This window comes from Capra hircus, chromosome 11, assembly GCF_001704415.2.
Source record: "Capra hircus breed San Clemente chromosome 11, ASM170441v1, whole genome shotgun sequence".
NCBI lineage: Eukaryota > Metazoa > Chordata > Mammalia > Artiodactyla > Bovidae > Capra > Capra hircus.
In genome coordinates this window covers 43,226,304-43,248,144 of record NC_030818.1, presented here as the reverse complement: position 1 = coordinate 43,248,144, position 21,841 = coordinate 43,226,304, and the positions used below count along the sequence as shown (strand labels likewise).

At 36.7% G+C, this 21,841-nt stretch overlaps 1 protein-coding gene across 1 annotated transcript in view; it reads right to left on the bottom strand.

Annotated features, from left to right (window-relative positions):
- REL (REL proto-oncogene, NF-kB subunit) overlaps positions 1 to 20,026 on the bottom strand; it is a 37,320-nt gene extending 17,294 nt beyond the window's left edge. The window contains exons 1-4 of the mRNA XM_005686634.3: positions 19,787 to 20,026; positions 9,329 to 9,471; positions 7,074 to 7,222; positions 2,221 to 2,312 (exon numbers count right to left, since the gene is read on the bottom strand). Of these exons, the coding sequence (XP_005686691.1) occupies positions 2,221 to 2,312; positions 7,074 to 7,222; positions 9,329 to 9,471; positions 19,787 to 19,796 (394 nt within the window). The 5' untranslated portion in view covers positions 19,797 to 20,026. The remainder of the gene's footprint in view (positions 1 to 2,220; positions 2,313 to 7,073; positions 7,223 to 9,328; positions 9,472 to 19,786) is intronic.

The window sequence follows — 21,841 nt, the reverse complement described above, 5'->3', positions numbered from 1 at the left end:
GATACTGGTTTCACAAGAGTATTTCTGGACGTAGAATGTACAAACTGCCTGTAGGGTGATCAAGACCAATGGTGGTGAGAACAGAGAAGGTTGACTGAGAACTGGTCAGGGTAAGTGAACAAAACAGTTTTTCTGGAATAGAGTTAACAGTGGAAGAGAAGGTAGGAAACATATGTTGGAGCTACATGTAGAAAATTTCCAATTTAAGGCCATTTAATTTTTAGACTATTAAAGGAACCACTGGAACTTTTTAATCATAGTAATATGCTAAAGCATTGTTCTAAGATTATTTTAATGAGGGCAGGGAGTTATAAAGTATAGTTGAGATAAAATCATGCACCTGAAAGCCAAGGTAACTGTTTTCAAATCTTAGCTCTACCAGGTATTGTTTCCTTAGGATAAATTTCAAAAGTAGAAAATGCTTGGGTCAAAGTATGTTTATTTAAAATTCTGCTTCATTGCTAAAGTAAAAGGCCAACTTTTAAATTAAAGAGGCCATCTAGTCTAGACACAGTATGAAATAGGCATAATGTAGTATAAAACAAGGAGATTATAAATAATAGCTACCAGTTACTAAGTATTATTTGTATGTCAAGGAGTAAATGTTAAGTAGCTCATGTACACTATTTTATTTTATCATTACAGCACTGCTTTACAGCAAAGAAAAACAAAGCTTTGGTTACTTAACTTTCCTATGTCACACAGTATATAGCAGGGGCAGAGCTGGAATTCAAACCCAAATCTTCTGAACTCCAGTGGAAAGGGTATTAAAAAGGAAAATGCAGAATGGCAGATGGGCCACTGCTGAAATAATTGTTTTCTTTTTACCAATCCAGAACAAGCCTTGGTGTTAATAGCATGTACTTATACGTCACTTAGAATAGTTCCTAGTACATGATAAGTGCTTCACATATTTTACTTCATTTAATTCTTATAACAACCTATGAGGTAGGTGCTATAATTATCTCCACTTTATAAATAAGGAAGTGGAACATAATCAATTTAAGGAAAAAGCATCACACGAGAGTTCAAAGTATATATTCAATTGAGCCTTTTTAGTAAATTGAAAATAACTTAAATGTTTATTAATAGATAACAAGATCAACAAATTAAAGCCTAACTAAGCCACAGAATACTGTTAAAAAGCAAAATAGATTTATAAGTACTGATATGGAAAGTTATTTAAGATATATTCCTGAGTGAAAAGAAAGAAACAGTAGATTAGGAAGTATAACATGATTCCATTTATATTTAAGAATGTATAAATACATGACACATGTAAAAAGGAAATTCTAGAAAAATTTTCATCGAATTTAACAGTAGTCTCTTACAGTGAGTAATACTGAAGAGGAAGAAAGGGACTTTTGCTTTTAGCATTATACTAAATAGTATGAAAAATAAAGATCTAGAGAAAAGAGATATAGACCTTATAATTCACAAAACACTACTTATCTATGAGCATATTTCTTAAATTATCATATCACTTAAATTATTTTTAAACATCTGAGAAAAACACAAACCAACACTATAAGCATATTTTAAATATGACAAAGAAATCTATTCTTTGAAAATTGTATAGCTGTTCAATACCTGAATTATGCATATTTAAGTGACTGCAGATGACTTTACAAAGGAGACTACCGTGGTGCAGGGTGTAAGCAGCCCTCACCTTTACTGTAGCAATTGTGGCACAGTTACCAGGTGCTACACCAGACAGTGCCATTCCCAATAAAATCCATTCACAGTGAATTTCTAGTAAATCCACTAAATAAATACACTATGAAGATATTTTACATGGCCTCTACTATTTCTATACTACTATTCCTAAACTACTTCACCATTGAATATGCCTTGAGTTAAATGCATTCCAATACCTCATAACCACAGTGCCTATTCAATATTCAGTAAGGGGAGTATAAATTGTCTGCTGGTATGGCAAAAGGAAAGCCATAATCAAAGAGAATCAGAATATTTTTGAGGTTTTATTACAGAAAACTACAGAAAACAATTCACAAAGCCTTGTCTGCGTAAGAAATTTTTTTCAACACTGAAGCATTTTAAACGTATTTCATTCCTCAGATACTGTGTAAGACAAGTATGTAAGTGAACACAGAACTTAAGACAGCTTTTAAAACACAGGTTAAAGATACAAATAGAAATCACTTAACACAAATAACTAAATATCCAAATAATAGAAATAATTAAATCAAACATACTCACCATTGAAAGGATTGATTCCTGCCCTTATTCTTGAAATAATAGCTTCTTTTACTTCTTTTTTTTTCACACATCGAATACCCAAATTTTGAAAACTAGAAGGGAAACACAAAACTTTCAAGAGCTAACACAGGGACACACAAATGAGATTTTACTAAAGAATACTGCAAAAATCAAGCATATATCCAACACTGAGGAGTCATCATAATGTCAGATGGAGATATTAAAAGCATGAAATACATTTCCAATTCCTATGACAAAGATGTGAGGATAAAAAATGGGGTTATATTTCTAAGAGAACTGTTAAAAGTAATATATACTATAGTACTTTTATATACAGTGTTTTACAGTTATATGTTACTAACATTCCTGCATCAAATATATCAAAGTAGACAAAGATTAATTGGAAAGCAACACCAAAAAGCTAAAATTCACCTCCCCAAAAAATTCATAATCAAATCAACAGAATCTGTACATTTGATAATATAAAACAAAACTTATAAAAAGTTACCCACAGGCTGACACCTACATGTATAGTTTTGCTGAGCTCATAAAAATGCTGACTACATGTTTTTAAAATGTGTGCAGACTACCAACATTTAAAACTCAGGTAAATGCATATAAACATTCCTGCTTTCTCTTGAATATTTTAAAGGCAACAATAGACTGGCACAGAAACACCTGCCTGGAGCTAAGTACCTGCAGACCCATTCACACAGGGTTTTCCAGTTGGCTGCAGTGCCTGCTAGTCCTCTTATACTTCAGCCTCTCCACTCCACAGACATCTGGTTTCTGACTACAAATGACTTCACTACTAACAGCAGTGGAATATGTTTTATGCCTTATCACATGAAGTTAAAATAATCATTTATCATAAGAAAGCATCAAACTATGTATTTTTTTTCATTAGACAGATATTTAAAACTAAATAATATTTAACCAGAGTTTCAAAATGTCATTTATGGAAAATTTCTCAACAGCTACAAATACTACCAATTTGCATATGTGTAGTACAGATGATGGTGGGGGGAACTCCCCTACCACCACTAGTCATACTTGTTCCCACATGGAAAAACCATGACATCATTAAAATTGGGTGGGTGTGAATAAAGAAGCAAAACTTGGTTATAATAACATTACTATTTGCTCAAACTTCACATGGCCCTTGGCAACAGGGGGTCACTTGCCGTGTTTGCCCCCTCTATGCTCTGTTGTCTTACTGTTCATGCTTTTCATATTTACCACCCTTGTGATTTTTAACACCTAAAATATCTTTAGCACTTCCTTCTTCTGCCTCCAATAATTAAAAAATAAATCTTGAACTTGTAATCCTTTCTTGAACCCTAAAACCATATTTCTCTTCAAAAGTATTCCACTTATTTGAAAGATTCTTAGGTTGGGTCTCACTTTTTCTTTGACAAAAGATTTTAAAGGACTCTTTGTTTTAAGATATTTACACATTACTTGATAGTTTCATCTGAATAATCCTATTTGAGTGCTACTCACACATAAATTTTGACATAAGGAAACCAAGATGACAGAGATTATCTGAGTCAATTATTCATTCATTCATATTCATTCAACAAGTTCTGGAGTTCCTACTATGTACCAAGGACTGTGATGAGTAATGGGAATATACAATCCCTCCTCTCATGGAGCTCGGAGTCTAGAGCAGGTGTAAACAGTTTGAAGGGGCTTGTGCGTGCTGGTTAGTCGCTCAGTCCTGTTTGACTTTCTGCAACCCCATGGACTATAGCCTGCCAGGTTCCTCTGTCCATGGAATTCTCTAGGCAAGAATACTTGAGTGGGATGCCACTTCCTTCTCCACTGAAAGGACTTGCGTTGGTCAAATCTGTGTCAATGTGAAAATCAGAATAATAATGCTAGTAATAGATTAGCATTCAATTATAATGCGTTGAGTATAAGAATCCATGAGTCTGGACTTCCCTGGTGGCTCAAAATCTGCCTGTCAATGCAGGAGACACAGGTTAGATCTCTGATCTGGGAGGATCTCACATGCCATGGAGCAACTAAGCCTGTGTGCCACAACTACTGAGCCTATGCCCCAGAGCCCAGGGAGCTGCAACTACTGAAGCGAGTGAACCCTATAACCTGTGCCCCACAACAAGCGATGCCCACACATCACAACTAGAGAGTAGCCCCTGCTCTCTGCAAATAGAGAAAGCCTGTGAGCAACGAAGACCCAGCACAAACAAAAATAAATCAACCAAATTATCTGTCAAAAAAAGAATCCATGAGTCTATACTGGTATTTTTTCAACTGAGGCAGGGGAATATGGGTAAGTTTTTCTTTACAATAGAATGCCAATTAATATCACCAATGGAAAAAACTAGTATCACCATCTCCTGAAGTGTTACTTTGAGAACAATACAGCATCACCTCTGTAGATTTCTCATCCAAAATATTTCATGTTAACATGAACACAATCATGAGCAACCACTCAGACTAACCCACGTTGAATAACATTCTTCAAAACAAATAATATTCTTCAAAAATGTTAATGTCATGAAAAACCAACACAGTTGAGAAAATATTCTAAGTTAAAGGAGACTAAATAAGCATGACACCTAAATACAATGTATGATCCTTAACAGGATTCTGGATTGAGGGGCAAGGTTCAGTTCACTTCAGTACAGTTGCTCAGTGGTGTCCAACTCTTTGTGACCCCATGAACCACAGCACGCCAGGCCTCCCTGTCCATCACCAACAGTTTTCATCACCACTGAGTCAGTGATGCCATCTAACCATCTCATCCTCTGTTGACCCCTTCTCCTCCTGCCTTCAATCTTTCCCAATATCAGGGTCTTTTCAAATGAGTCAGCTCTTCACATCAAGTGGCCAATATAATGGAGTTTCAGCTTTAACACCAGTCCTTCCAATGAACACCCAGGACCGATTTCCCTTAGGATGGACTGGTTGGATCTCCTTGCAGTCCAAGGAACTCTCAAGAGTCTTCTCCAACACCACGGTTCAAAAGCATCAATTCTTCTGCGCTCAGCCCTCTTTATAGTCCAACTCTCAGATCCATACATGACCATTGGAAAAACCACAGCCTTGACTAGACGGACCTTTGTTGACAAAGTAATGTCTCTGCTTTTTAACATGCTGTCTAGGTTGGTCATAACTTTCCTTCCAAGGAGTAAGCGTCTTTTAATTTCATGGCTGCCGTAAAGGCATTATTGGGCATCACTGGACACAAATGAGGTAGCCCAAAAATCTAACTGCCTATACCTAAAGATCAGTCCTGGGTGTTCACTGGAAGGACTGATGCTGAAGCTGAAACTCCAATACTCTGGCCACCTGATGCAAAGAGCTGACTCACTGGAAAAGACCCTGATGCTGGGAGGGATTGGGGGCAGGAGGAGAAGGGGACGACAGAGGATGAGATGGCTAGATGGCATCACCGACTTCGCTGGACGTGAGTTTGGGTAAACTCCAGGAGTTGGTGATGGACAGGGAGGCCTGGCGTGCTGCGATTCATGGGGTCGCAAAGAGTCGGATACGACTGAGCAACTGAACTGAACTGAACTGAAGGCTGACAAAGAAGAGCCAGAGAAATAAGAAGTAAAACAGAAGAGTCTGTTCTCAGAAAACAAGGAGTAATTATGTTTCAATAAGTCAATAATCTACAATGTAAAACATTGGGAGGTGAAATAATACAAATAGGAAGTATTCCTTGCCAAGTTTGTACAACCAGATAGTTTATGCTTTGTGCTGTTACTAAAGTATATTTTCTAAATGGTTACTACTTGTATTTAAGGAGGCTACTAATCTTTTCCTCTTGCAATCGGTTTCATTTTTTTCTCACAAGCAATACATGTTCATTACAAAAAGAATTATAAAATGAGTATCAGTTAAAAGAAGCACATAAAACCCCACAATTCTTCCTACCCAGAGACAGCTGCTATCAACATCTTAGTGTTTAAACTATCATGTATATGTACACACTTACTTTGAAAAACTAACACAACATTGTTGATCAATGATACTCCAATATAAAATTAAAAATTTTTAAATTATTTATCACACTTCATTGTAAAGCCTTCTTTTATTTATCTAAATATTGGGAACATCTTTCTATACAAAGACATTTTTGCAGTGTTATTTTTAAGGCTACACAGGAGTTCACTGCATGGAGGTACCAGTTTAACTAATCTCCCTCTGTTTTATAATCCGGATTGCTTCTAACTTTTTGCCATTACAAAGCTTCAATGAACATCATTACAGCTAAGTTTCTGAACATGCTTAATTAGATTATTTCCTCAAGATAAATTCCTAGAAGTAGAATTGCTGGTTCAAGAGACATTCATATAATTTCAGGCTTTGCTGAAATTATAGTGCCTACCAGAAAGATTTTATTTATTTACACTTTCACCAATAGGATGAAAATGAACCCAGCAGCCTCACACACAAAGTACTATATATCTATTTTAAATTTTAAAGCTATTGTTGTATGTTAATGATATACTGCCTTTTTTAAATAAAAATCCCAGTTTTCCAGGTGATTTTTTCACATCTGACAATTTTTAAGTTAGAGAAATCCTTTCATAAATTGTTCAAACTAAGAAAGAAAATTGCAGCATAAAATAAGTTTATGTTTACTTTTAGTTACAATAAAGAAGTACTCCTTACTACCATCATGGGCTTCTACTAATAAAAAATGAAAGGGTAGTTCTAATGTAAATGATAAGAGAATGCAAATATATACTACAGTAAATAGAAGTACAGTGAGGAATTGATTTATTCTGCCAAAAAGTAACAGAGGTACATAGATAGGAAACAGGAGAATCCTATTCTTATACTATTCCTAAAAATGTCTGTGACTATGTACTTACAACAAAGGTCTGCGTTCTTGCCCAAATTCTGCTTCATAGTAGCCATCTCTGCAGTCTTTTCCTACTAAATCATGAGGATGAGGTTTATATGGGTCATTCTTTGTTACTAATGTAATTCTCACTTTTCCTTTTCCATAATAGTTCAAAATCTGAAAAGGGGGGAAATTAAATATGTGATCCATAAATATGTCTCACCAACAACTGAATTATAAAATTTACATCAGTACCAGAATTTATACTAAATAGTTCAATTTACATCATATAGTTAGCACTGGATAAACTACAACTGACTGGTAACTGCAGTATGCATGAAACTTTCCAGAGGATACCAGTAGGGAAAAATTTACCTCTCAGTTCCTTGGTATATCATTTTGTGCCCTAATTTCAACTGTTTATATCATCTGATTTTGCTTATTTTCCTTTGAAAACAAGTCAAAGTATACTAAAATAGTATCACAGTGGATGAGGAAATTCTAAGGTGCTGAGTCACTGAATGCCATGCTGCTATATTCACTGCCATACCATTGCCATGCCATACCATAACATCCCTTCAAAGTATATATTTAAGCCACAATGGAAATGATAGTACATAAATATGATCACTTAAGTAACTTAATACATGACATTTCATTTCACAAAAATATTTGTTAATCAGTAAGCATATCCCAAATGTTCACTGTATAATAGGCAATAAATCAAGCTGAGTTTTGCAAAATTAAGTTTTCACACAGAACACTGAGAATGAAGAGAAGAGTTAAACATGGGAGAGGAAGGAGGAGCTTGTGGGAAGGAGTTAGTATTTACTTTGGAAGCTAGCAAATTTGTAAGCACAAAGCAGGAAACATAAAAAAAAAAAAACAGCATACAAGGGAGCAAGGCAGTTAAGTAAAAACGGGTGGCTTCACAGGTAAAAGGGCATTAAAATCCTGAACTCTGAATTTAAACTTAATTTGAACAGTAATCAGAAAGTATTTATTGACTTTCTGAATAAAAGAGAAAGTAAAAATTTAAGAGTATAAGGTTGGAAATTCCCTGGCAGTCTGGTGGTTAGGATTCTGAGCTTCCACTGCAAGGGGCACAGATTTGATCCATGGTTGGGGAACTAAGATCCTGGAAGCAGTGTACTGCAGCCAAAAAAACAAAAAAGTGAAAGGTAGGCTAATGTAGAACTCAAGCTGCAAAGCTGTTCAGAACATGTTGTTATGGCAAGGATACAGATCATAGAAATATTTAAGAGACTATATAGAATAAGCTGAATTATGGAGAAGAGTTAAAAATTGCTCTTATAGGAAAGGATTACTGTTTTCTTATTTACTTTTTAGTAACATCTCTCCCATTTTAATATTAAAAAAAAGACTTAGATAACTCAAATCTACATTGCTAACAAAAAATGTGATAAAAAGATTGGAATTTGGAATTCAATATGTAATTTTGCTACTGGTTTGTTATATAACTTAGCATTTTCTTAAAGTCCAATAGAGTAAATTTTGTAAATAATGTAGTTATAAAACAGTAGCTTAAAATCTACTGATAAAACATTAAATAATGCTTTTCAAAATGCACTCTGCCATTAAGGTTTTAAACTGTCATTTAAAGAATAAAAAAATCATTAAAAATGGAAGAAAATTTATATACAAATATAAACATAGCATAGTTTATAAATACAGTATATTACCAAAGTCATTCTGGATTACAAAATTACTTTCAAATTTTATGCTAACATGAAAACACTGTATTTAAAAAGTGACAATATTTCAAAGTCAAGGCAACCCAGAGTATCAGGGACAAGCAATAAAGATAAGGAAAAAAAGACAAAAATGTTTTCTTTATCCATAGCCCCTAGATTAGCCAACTGACTGCAGGAAGAATTCTAAGTCAGCTCCCAAATACATGTTTTTAAACTCCAGAACAATTCTGCCCACCTCTGGAAGGAGAGAAAGCTTTTTCCTCATTAGCTTTTTGTCCCACGAAAGGGATAATCATCCAAAAGTTGCCAATGTACACTAACCACTGGATATCACTTAGAGTAACACACAAGTATAACTATCTGCTGGAATGAAGAGTCCACACTGTACTTAAGAAATGTCCCAAGCATGCTCTCCACTAGGGATTAATTAAAAAGAAAAAAGAGGGGAAAAAAAAGAAAAGAAAAGCTGGTGGAGATCACTGTGAAGAAGCTGGATCTTTAAATAATTGCTGTAGCTAAAGTATGAAGCAACTAAGAGGCATACACACACACAGGAGCATTCTGTTACCTGGATGGATGGGTATGTTCTGTTGTTGTCTGTGCTGTGCTCCCCTGGAATGCTGCCTGCTGATCGCCCTTCACATTTGTATCTAAAACGCATTCCCCTTTGCCTGGGTTGCTCAATTATCTCTATACGTGTGTTAACCCCACCTGGAAATTTTAAAAGGGGGAAGAGTGAAATTACAATCAAAATAATAATGGATTTTAACCATTTTGCTTTTTAGAAAACAGTAGTCTAAAAAATGTTCCCTCTCTACTAAATAACAAGGTTGAAATGCAATTATCCAAGACTGGGTGTTGAAGACACTCCTCTCTCATTCAAACTGCAATCCCTTACTGTGTAAACACAAGTCATTCAAATCATATTTACTGGCTAGCACTTTATCGTTTAATATCTATAACTAATGCTACCATGAAGTTCTGTGATAACCACTTCAGAGATACCCACTTACATGAGACCAAACAGAAGGGTTTTCCCCCAAAATTCTCCAAGAAGTGTCAAGAAGATAGTCTTCAGAAGTACAATATTATATTCCAAAAGTGACTTTGCTTGATTTTACATTAGGCTTATCTTAACAGTGTACTAAGACTGTTCATTGAAAATAAAAATGCAGAAGGAAATGTTAAATTTTTCTAATATCTCCATTGGACTCTTAAGGACTTACACATAGTACATCAAAACAACTTCCAGAAGGGACTTAGGTTCAAAAGAATTTTCAGTCAATCCCTCTAAAGTATAAGACACTATAAAGGAAAATAATTATTTACTTTCTGTAACGAATGTAATTCAAAATATACCTTTAGAATGAACTACTGACATACCCAACAATGTGGATAAATATGTAAATATGTTCAGTGAAAGAAGTCAAATCAAAAGTGCACATAATTTTATGTGTTATGATTCCATTTATATAAAACTCTAGAATATGTAAACTAATCTATAATGAAAGAAAGCCGATCACTGGTTGCCTAAGCATAGGGATGTGGAGTGGATGAGGAACTTTGGAGGACAATAGACATGTTAATTACTTGACTGTGTTGATCTCAAAATTGTATAAATATGTCAAAAGTTATCAAATTGCATACTCTATAAACAGTGTACATTAGTTATATGCCAATAAAGTTGTCTAAAACCTTTATCCCCTCTTATTATCCAAATCATTGAAATGACAGTTAAATAAAGCACACCAGTGTGCTTACAAGTAGGATATTAGCAATGCATCTTTATTTCGGGGGTATAAAGATGTCTTCCATGAAAAAACCCCAAATCAAAAACCACAACCCCCAAAAAAACCCCTGCCTCGATCAGTTTAGTGATTTCTAAATTCCCACAGTTAGATATCCATTTATTTAACTAAAGGCTTATCCTCTGTTAGGATGCAAGCAAATCTTCAGAAAGGGTAACACAGTGGGTCTTATCAGTGCAGTATGGGGAAGAGGCCTTTTGAGTCCAACTCAGCCACTTCCTAACATTGAAGACACTGGAAATATCTCTTAAGTTTCCTCCTCTATAAAACGGACATAATAACAATAACACCTATCACATAGGGTGTTGTGAAGATCAGGGATAACATGTTTCTTACCAAGTGTCAGGCATATAACAAATATTCAATAAATGGTTTATTCTTATTCTAGATGCTTTATTGAAAGCAGTAATTTATAGTGGTACCATGACAGTATAACAACTGCTACTTTCAAGGATCTTACAGAACAATGTGGCAAACAACACGAACTGTTAGACTATAGAGGAGGGAATAAAAAAAAAATTTTGTTTATGCTAACAAAATTCTGCATAAAATGATAATAAGAGCAAAAGAGTCAGGAAAGCCTATCCTATGTCAAGGAAAACAAAAGTTACTGAAATACTGGGTGGGGAGTTAGGAGGAGGAAGGAAGAAAGGCAGGCATTTCGAGGGAAAGGGAAGAGGGTGTTCAAAGGCGGTGGCACAGAAAAAACGAGCTAAAGAATCACACGACAGCCCCAATGGAGCTGAGATACACTTCTACCCTTAGAAAGAAAACCAGAACCAGAGTACATCTGGGGATTGGGATTTCACTCTGAGTGACAGAAAATGAATTAATGGTTTTATGCAGGGGAATCACATGATCAGACTGACATTGTAAAGTAAGAATTCTGGTGGCAGTAGACAGACTGAAAAAAGAGAAAGCAAGGTGATCAGTTTAGAGGCTGTTACAGCAATGTGGGAGATGATAAGGGTATATGCGAAATTTGGTAGTGATAATAGGAATCAAGGATTATTTACAAGACAAAATTGACAGTACTTGGTGACAATGAACATTAGGGTTAACAGAAAGTATCGCTGATGGCTCCATATTTTCTAAGTATTACTGGCATCTTTAATTCTATTGTTTGGTTTAGATTCTTTGTGCTTGAATTTACTGTCTATCTGTTTACTCTAAACACAAGGAGCCAGAGAAAAGTGACTTTAAGCTAATCAAATTTATAATACTTATTTCAATTTTACTGAAAAATGTAAGGCATACAGATGAGTATTTCAATTTCATACCCTTGGGAGGGATAAATCGGGAGACTGAAATTGACATCTATACAGTACTATATATAAAACAGATAACTAATAAGAACCTACTGCACAGCACACGGAACATACTCAATACTCTGTAATGACCTGTATGAGAAAAGAATCTAATAAGAGTGGATATACGTGTGTGTGTACATATATATATATTTATACATGTATATATATATATGTATGACTCACTTTGCTGTACAAGAGAAACACAACATTGTAAATCAACTATGCTCCAATAAAAATTAATTTAAAAAAAACAATTTCACATCCTTATATATATCCTCATATATTTCAAATAATCAAATTCACATTTCAGTTTCAAATATTTCACATACTTGCATATCCTTGTAGGAGTATTTAAAAGAAAGTACATTTTCCTCTCAAAATGAAGTTCAAAATACTCAACAGTATTTTTTAAGTAATATCTTAAATCATCTATGTGGTTGAACTAAAGGTCAAATAAATCCCTGCCCACTGCTTACTTAAAGGTGTCTTAGTGGGAAGTTGATACAGAATGACATCATTAATGGTAAGTGGCTAACTTTTAAGGGAGGAGTGTGAATAGAAGTGCTAGGCTTAAAGTGAGCATTCAAATATTTTTCATTGGTTACACAAAACTTCCTTAAACTAGAAAGTGTGTTTAAGAAAACAGTTTGTGGACAAGAGAACAGAAAAACAGTTGTTGAAACATTAAATAAAATATTTTTAAAAGATGTTTGAATACTAAGAATGACATATATTAGTTATCATATAATATCAAGTACTTTTAAAACCCCTGAACTCTCTCTGTTGCAGAAGCTCTTTAATGGTAAAAGTCTGACAATCAGAGTCTATTGTAATATTCTCCATTCCCCTAGCTGGAAATAATCTCCTGCTCTAAACTACTGCAGCATTTTGTTTATGGCAATTATTGCAAATAACTATGAGGGAAGACTTACTGTTTTATTTCTTCTTAAAAAAAAAAAAAAAAGCTATTTGTTTTATTTCTTCAAGCTACCTGAAGGCAGGAATTGTGCCTTACTCCTCAGTGTCTTGCACAGATATTCAGGAAATATCTGTGGAATGAATGACTGAAAATCTGGAGATCTTGTTTTGTTTGTGTAAATCACGCAAACATTGAAGGACTATATTAATAATTATTTGGATTTTCCTTATTAGGTTCTACTACTAGGAAAAATAAATGCATAGTATATCATGAGAAACGCTGGGCTGGAAGAAGCACAAGCTGGAATCAAGATTGCCAGGAGAAACATAAATAACCTCAGATAAGCAGATGACACCACCCTTACGGAAGAAAGTGAAGAACTAAAGAGCCTCTTGATGAAAGTGAAAGAGGAGAGTGAAAAAGTTGGCTTAAAGCTCAACATTCAGAAAACAAAGATCATGGCATCTGGTCCCATCACTTCATGGGAAATAGATGGGGAAACAGTGGCTGACTTTATTTTGGGGGGCTCCAAAATCACTGCACATGGTGATTGCAGCCAGGAAATTAAAAGACGCTTGCTCCTTGGAAGGAAAGTTATGACCAACCTAGACAGCATATTCAAAAGCAGAGACTTACTTTGCCAGCAAAGGTCTGTCTAGTCAAGGCTATGGCTTTTCCAGTGGTCATGTATGGATGTGAGAGTTGGACTATAAAAAAAGCTGAGTGTCGAAGAATTGATGTTTTTGAACTGTGGTGTTGGAGAAGACTCTTGAGAGTCCCTTGGACTGCAAGGAGATCCAGCCAGTCCATCCTAAAAGAGATCAGTTCTGGATGTTCACTAGAAGGACTGATTGTGAAGGTGAAACTCCAATACTTTGGCCACCTGATGCGAAGAACTGACTCATTTGAAAAGACCCTGATGCTGGGAAAGATTGAAGGCGGGAGGAGAAGGGGACGACAGAGGATGAGATGGTTGATGGCATCACTGACTCAATGACATGAGTTTGGGTAAACTCTGGCAGTTGGTGATGGACAGGGAGGCCTGGCGTGCTTCAGTCCATGGGGTCGCAAAGAGTCGGACACGACTGCGTGACTGAACTGAACTGACTAGGAAAAATGTTGTTTGTAAGTGCTAAAATCACTATACCTTCATACTCCTCATATCTACTCATATTCTAATTTCTTTATGTTTATAACTTAAAAAAGCTTCCCACTTATAAATCATTTATATCATGCCTCTGTACAGTGTATCAGTGACTTCCTTCCTCAGTACCCTGTTTTAAAGCGCTATCCTTCCTGAAGATAAAAAGTGGTGCAATGCAATCATTTATGGAGTGGAAGACAGTAAAACATAAATTAGGGAATTGTAGAGAAAATGAGTACTCTTAACTATGATTATCTCAATAAAAATGTCTTCAAAACTGGTTCTAAGCAAGTAGATCACTGTCCTTTTCTTTAACCAATATTCTGCAAAGCTGGGACTGACTCCTAAATTTTTAATCATACTGTAAAATGCTAATGCAGACTAGAACAATATCTGAAATACAGCCAAAATGTTTGAAAGATATATTTATGTTTTTATTTGCACTTAGGCAAGAAAGAGTACTACTTGATTTTTTAAGATTAAAAAAAGAAAGTACATTAAAGAAAAGAAAAAAGTAAAGTATACTGAAATAAAAGTTAAAAATGGATGATCAATTGTCAGACAGGCAGATTATTAACTAAAACTTTACAGGTAGCACTGGGAACCAGCATTAGTTGAACAGTGAAAAAAATGTTTATTGCAGTAATTAAAACACTCTTAATTTTAAGACACTTCTCATTTGATCCTCTTAATCTCATAAAAACAGGACAGTAAATATTATCCCATTTCACAGTCGATAAAACTAAAGTTCAGAACTATATGAAGTTATAAGAAAAAGAAATTATGAATGATATTAGTAAATATGACAGCTGGGATCCTGAGGGGGGGGGGACATCAAATTTAACAGAACAACAAGTATAAAAATAGCTGGAGATAAAGTCACAGTAACTGATACAGCAAATGAGCTAAAATAAATGCAACCTAGTTTAAGAAAAGAATGCATCTTGTTGGATCCTATTTGGATCCAACAAAATTCCTAGAACAGAGTTCATATTGGGACTATATATCAGAATCATATAGGTAGCTTTTTAAAAAAATACATACCCTGACCACACCTGAGATCTGCTGAACTGAAATAGAAATCAATCTAAAGCCTGGACCTATTTGTGGAAAAAACCTTCCAAGCAATTTGAACACACTCCTGATTAAGAACCACTGCCCTAAAACATAAAGAGGCGGAAACCACAAGGTACACACCTAGAGAAGCAATCCCCAAATTCACGTACAAGGATGAGCCAGGTGATGGATAAACTAGGCACAGGAATTCTGACTACCTGTTAACTCTCTCCCTCTCTCAAACATTTTACCCAAAAGCAAGCAAGAGAAAAAGTACTATTATAGAGACAGCCTTCAATTACACTGATTTATTTAAAATATACCTTTTACAAAATTAGTTATTGTAACTACCATCAGTAACATTTCTCCCAGGACAGCATGCCAACGTGACACACCACAATTTTGAGTAACTGACTAGAGACTGCATCTCGTTCACTGAAGGACTGGATAACAGACTGCTGTAGACTCAAAGGAGCAAATGGAGCTAACAATATATAATTTTCCAAATATCACCTCTACTCACTTTGGAGAAAAAAGAAAAGACCTATTATTCTTTCCTCAAACCTAGGAACCCAACTGAATTATGCTGCTCTTTCTTCACCTCAAGACACAGGTGAGTTTTTCCATTTCTTCCCAATTATGATAAAAATTTAGAGATACCATTTCCTACATAGATGACATTACATCCAATTAACAAAAGGGCAAAGAAAACTCAAGACTCTTCCCATAAGGTCAGAAGGAGACTAACACAGAAGATGCAGAAGAAATCAGACAAAGGATAGGTGGGTAAGTTATATCAATCAAATTACCAAAAGGACATGTGGTTTATTTCCTAAACAATTTTTTATTTACTTTTTTCTTCAGAATGCTATCATTTAAGTGGACCAAGGAGATGGCCTCCAAAGATCACTGTCAACTTCTACTTCCCTAGTTTAAATACATACAGAACCACTTCAACATATTTACAAGTAAATAGGAATTCTTACATATTCTTAAAAGGTATATTTTCTATCTAGCATCTGGTTAGTCTATTTTTATGAAAACTTAATGTTTCATAAAATTCTATAATTGTTAGGTTACTTAAACAATATTAAATGCCAAATGTGCCTAATAGCACCTATTTCTTAGAGTTCTGAGTCCCAAAACAGCTCCACTACAGAAGAAAACTAACATTTATGGGCATATATTACCTCATTTGCTCCTATTAAGATTGCATAGTTAGACCCATTTTCAAATCACAGAGGGGCAGAACTAGAATAAAAACCAACCTGAAGTCCAGGTTTACTCCAATATATCAGATTAACTCTCTCATCTGGGCTTTAAGAATCCAAATAAGGGATGTGCAGAAGAATACTTGATTATATATGTACCATAAACTAAATAAGAGACGTAAAAAAATCTGGCAAAGAGATCCTACTGCTAGAGAATCCACTGCTGTTGGGGTATGGAGTGGAGGAATAAGTCTTGAAAAAAATATAACTTCCAGGATGAAATAAACTAGAGAAACTAAATCAAAAATATACGGCAGGACCAAATCATCTGGGCAATTAAGACTGCCATATTTAAATATAAAAATTATAGGATGCCCATTTAAATATGAACCAAACAAATAATTTTTTACCATACATATACTCCGTGCAATTATTTGGGTCTACAAACCCAATCATTTGCAGAAAACACAGCTGAGGGAAAGATGGAATAAAAGGAAATTATGAGTCCCTCAAATTACATTTGAGAAAGATACTACACACACCCCAGGTGTTCCTAATTATGACTCTCCTCTGATTCCTCCCCAGTCATTTCACTAGCTCATTCTCTTCACTCTATGTCTATCATATATCACCCTAATTCCTTTATAATACTGTTATCTTGACATTTTCACATACTGCACTTCTGAAGCAGCCTTCATGTTTATGTGTTTAGTTTTTTATACAAAAAAAGCATTTTCTTTAACTACCAATTTCAGCATCCAGTTTTATCATCAAAGATTGTGTCATACACTGATTTTTCCTCCTTACTCAAAAGAGTTCTCTTGAAATTTACACTACAAAGGTGATAAGCAGTGGGTCTGCAGATATAATTTCTTCGTGTACTTCCTATTACATGATGTAGCAGAATGATACTAAAGAAAACTGAATATACTATATACAAAATAGATAAGCAACAAGGATATACTGTACAGCACAGGGAATTATATACAGTATCTTGTAACAACATATAATGGAATATAATCTGCAAAAAAAACCCAGTCACTATGCTGTACACATGAAACTAAAACAACACTATAAATCAACTATATTCCAATTTAAAAAATAATAATTTTTAAAACTGTAAATAAAAATAAATTATCTAAATTTTAATACATATTTTACCAAAGACAGTACTATTTATTAGTAAACAAAGCACACAAAAACATTTGCACCTTCTACTGGAATAAGGAGAAGCTTTAAATTCAGACCAAAAAATAGCTAATTTTATTTACCTTAAAACAGACTAGAATCATAAATATACAAGAGTAAGGACTGCTTATGTATACCTTGGATGGGATTGAGAACTTTTTTTTAATGCCTATCCTAATTAATTGTGTCAAAAGAACGGAATCAAGGTGTAATTAAAAAAAAAAGTAATCAAGACAGCTTAATAGAACTCGAGCTGTGAAATCCTAAATATGACAATTTAACTGAACAAAATTTAGAATCATACATATAGTCCCAGTTATTCATAGTACTTATATAATTTTATTTATGAGATTATGATGTTACTGTCATATTATACAGACCATATATTCAACTACAGACACCTATTTACATATAACATCCGGTGAGAAATGAAGAAACAGTCTTAAATGCTTGGTAATCAATAAAAATACTTTCTGAGGTTTTTATACTCTGTACTACAAACTATAAACTAGACAATGGTAAACTAAGCAGAAGTTTTTTTCAGTTACTCTTTTGCTTAAATTACTGTTTCAAAACAGGATGGGAGCTTCTAATTTTGTAAATCTTTTTCTCTAAGATTTTTACAAATGATTAAGGAAAGTACACCCAGATTTTTCCTTAGTAGTTTTCAAACAACAGAATTACAATTTAAATAACTTGTTACATTTTAAATAGTGTCATTTTAATATAATTCCAGAAAAGGGGAGGGTGATAATTACCCTTTAAAATTTTCCCCCCTCAATTTAGGAAATCAGTCCTCTCACTGAGACAAAAACAAATGTCAGTTTTAAACAAGTTTAAATTGTACCACATTTTTAAATGATGTGGGTCTTACAATAGTCCATATAAATGGCTAATTCTTCTTTCTCTCTTTTGAATGGATTACAAGTGTTACATTCACACCATATATCAACAAAGTTTGGTTAAATTACCAGAAGGCTGATTTTTCTGTTTACTTTATTATGCTAACCATTCTTTAACTTTCATACAAAATCCTTCTGAGAGTCAATAAATTAGCCAAGTGTTTCAATCATCTTTGCACTTTTAATCTCAACATGGTCTGAATTTATGAATTTACAAGATTATCCGAAAGTTTAGGGTCACTGAAGTGGCTAAAGAGAAAGTTGAAATATTTTAAACTACATTTGTATTCTCACAGAAAACCACAGACAAACTGAAATCAAATGTCATGTGAACCACCCCAATTTCCTTTTTGGCCTAGAGCAGTAGCTACCTCTTTGTTCTGCTCAACCCTTTTTTAAAAAAAAAGTCCTTTATGCTTTCTACTTCCTCTTCTCTGGTAGTCCTCAGTTTTCTACTGCGGGTCACTGAACCAGGGTGTTGGGAGGATGCAGGTCAAACATAAACAAGCCTCCTTCTTCAGCCTCCTGTTGCCTTCAGCCTCTGGCACAGCGTTAATCCACACTTCAGGCCTCCTCGCCTCTGCTCACGCTTGCAGGGAAGTTGCCTCCAAGAACCGTGACAGACTCCTGTGAAGGTCCCACTCCAAAGCAGCCTACTTGACTTAGTAACCCTTAGGTTGCAGGCTAACCTAAACCACAGCTGGATGGGGAGGCTCCCTCCCGCATCCTTTAAGCAGTTTCTAGGTAAAGCAAGAGATCCCCGCATTTACTGTCTACAAATAAGTATTCACGTAAGTGACAGAAAGTTTTCATTCTCACCCGTTACTTTAAAGCACGGGGATCCTAAAAATCCTCTTTTCCCCTTCCTTCCAACAAAAGAGAACAAAACTCGATTTCTGCTCCATAAATTAAAAAGTACGCACTTTACAGTAAAAATGATCCACTTGTTGAAGCAACATTTCCACTTAAGACTTGTTAAAATACCACTGGTGATTTTTAAAGGCGCGTCACATTTGTCCAACTGTCAGCACAACTGCGATCACCTCTTGGCAACTGATGAAACTGAACTTAAAAAAAGATAAGCTCTCCTGAGACCGAAGGTTCCTCATTCCTATTCTAAAACGAAACACCACCATTTAAACTTAAATCAATTTAAAAATACGGGAACTCTTTCGTCCTCCTTTATTTAGATTCTTATTACTTCCTTAATCCAAAAAGAAAGTCTTCTGGAAGGTCTAAGGTTCCGGCTATTACAATGGCATCAAGTTACAGAGCGTGACTTCGATTTCGCACGCAAACCCTGAACCAGGTCACTTTTAAAAGGCTGACAAACTTACCAGAGGCGATTTTAAAAACAGAATGAGACATAACCAAAACTGGGCCCCCGAAACCCTGAGTAGTTAGACCCTCGGACGCACTCCTTCGCTCCCCGCCGTCCGGGACCCTGCCCACGCCCGGCCGTCGGTAGCCCGCGCCGGGAACACTCACCTGAGGCCATGGCTCCGCTCACAGCGCCGCCCCGCTCCGAGCGTCCGGACCGGAGGCCGCTACAGTCACTCAGCCCGTCAGTCAGTCGGGCCGCCCAGGGACCTCTGCTGGCGGGATCCCCAGTCCCCCTGACCACCCCCGGGGCCTCCTCCTCCTCCTTCCCGCCCTCCTCTGGGTTTGCGGCTCACACCTTCCCACCCGCTTAATCCTCGCGCTCCGGTCACCCGGCGTCGCTCGTCCAGGTGGCAGAAGCCAGAAGGGGGAGCGCAGGTCTGCCTGAGAGGCGGACAGCCCAGCGGGAGGGGGACTTCCAGAGACTGACGTAGGATCCCTCACCTCCGTACCCCGGGGCGGGGGCGGAGCGTCCTGGGACCTGCGCGCGCGCGTCCGCCCACCGCTGCCGGGCCCAGTCCCGCCCATGCCCCGCCCACCCACCCGCCTCCTGAATCCCGGGTGGGCTCGGGAACCGGTCGGGGAAGCTGCCTCTGCGGGAACGTAGGGAACGCTGGGAGCCGGGGAGTGACGGCCCCGAGCGTGCGAAAGCCGCCGGTCCCCGAGAAATCCCCCTCCTCCAGGATGTTCTTGGGCGCGTGGTTTAAAGTTCAGGAGGGGTGGGAGGGTGCGGTGACGTCGAGAAGGGCCGGCTGCCCGCCCGCGAGCACTTCGGGGCCGGCCCTCCCAGGCTAGGGAGAACGACGGTCGGGGTTTTCGTTGGGTGGTTCCCCCTCTTCCTTCTGTCGCACATGCAAATCTCCGCCCCCGGACCGGCGGGCGGCGCAGCGCGGGCGTCCCGGAGCGCCCTCGAGGGGAAGTGCGGAAGCTGCCGCGGCCTCGGTGAGCCTGTAATTCAGGTATTTGCATACGGGGACCCCCGCAGTCTGATATCCCTTTGCAACGTCTCCTTTGTGAGGGCTCTGTTAACGTACTTGATAAACTAAAAAACTTTTCAAGCTAGTAAGGTCCGCAGTGTGAGTTCGTTTCCTCGTTACTCAGTGCTCCAAGTTAATGAAGTGGACACCCCATTGGGATTTGACAGACTCACAAGGAAAGGACGAACGTGTAGCATCAGAATCTAGGATAACTTTTGTTTCCTTCCTGTATAAAGAATTTTGTATGTGTCAGTTTAGTTACCCCCTTTATAATGTATTATTATCCTCATTTTATAGATGAGGCAATCAGGGTTCAGAGAAGTAACTTGCCTGTACATCAGCATGCTAGTAAAAAAGAACAGTTTAAACTCAAGGTTTCGGACTCCAGAACTCCGTGCTCTTTCCACTTTCCTTTACCGTTTAAAATAAGTATGGAGGGGCAATGGGAGCTATCAGCCATACAAGTGCCCAAACTGGAGGCCCCAGTTGGGAAATAATTAAAAATCAACTCTCCTGTCACCACCCCCAACCAAAGCATCCTTTCCACAAAATATGGAAAACAATGTAACAGTTTTATGATTAGCATAAGCCTTAAACCATATTGTGATGCACTTAAGAGACCGCAAAGAGAAAAAGGAAATCTCACTCGTTTATATCATCAGATAGATGCAATCAACTACAATGCCTGTTGTCTTTCTCCCAAGGGAAAATAATCGGAATTACATCTTGGAGCTAAAACTCGAGGTTGAAACTCCCAGAGATCGGTAGCCAGGGCCCCATCTTCCTTGATGTTCAGATTTCAAAGGGATAGCTCCAAGACCCCCAAGAAAGATCTTAAGGGGGTGCAAAACCTGCAAGAAGCTTATTTGGCTTTTTAAAAGGTGTACAGAATTCGTTAACAGTTTCCTTTTTTTTCTAAAAGCATTGCTAAATGAAAAGAGGGGAAAATGTTTTCTGTTCTTTTTGTCGCTAGGCAGATTTTTCAGTGTAATCATTTTAGACTTGTATTTACCCTTACCACCCCAAACGTCAGGGCTATGTGAATGAACTAAACATAATGTTTAAGAATCCATTAGGAGAATGAGAGACAAATAGGAATGGAAAATATTTTTGCATGTATTTTCTTATATTTCACCTCCAGAAACTGATTGACTTTAGGTGCTTCTTAATAGAACACAATAATGTT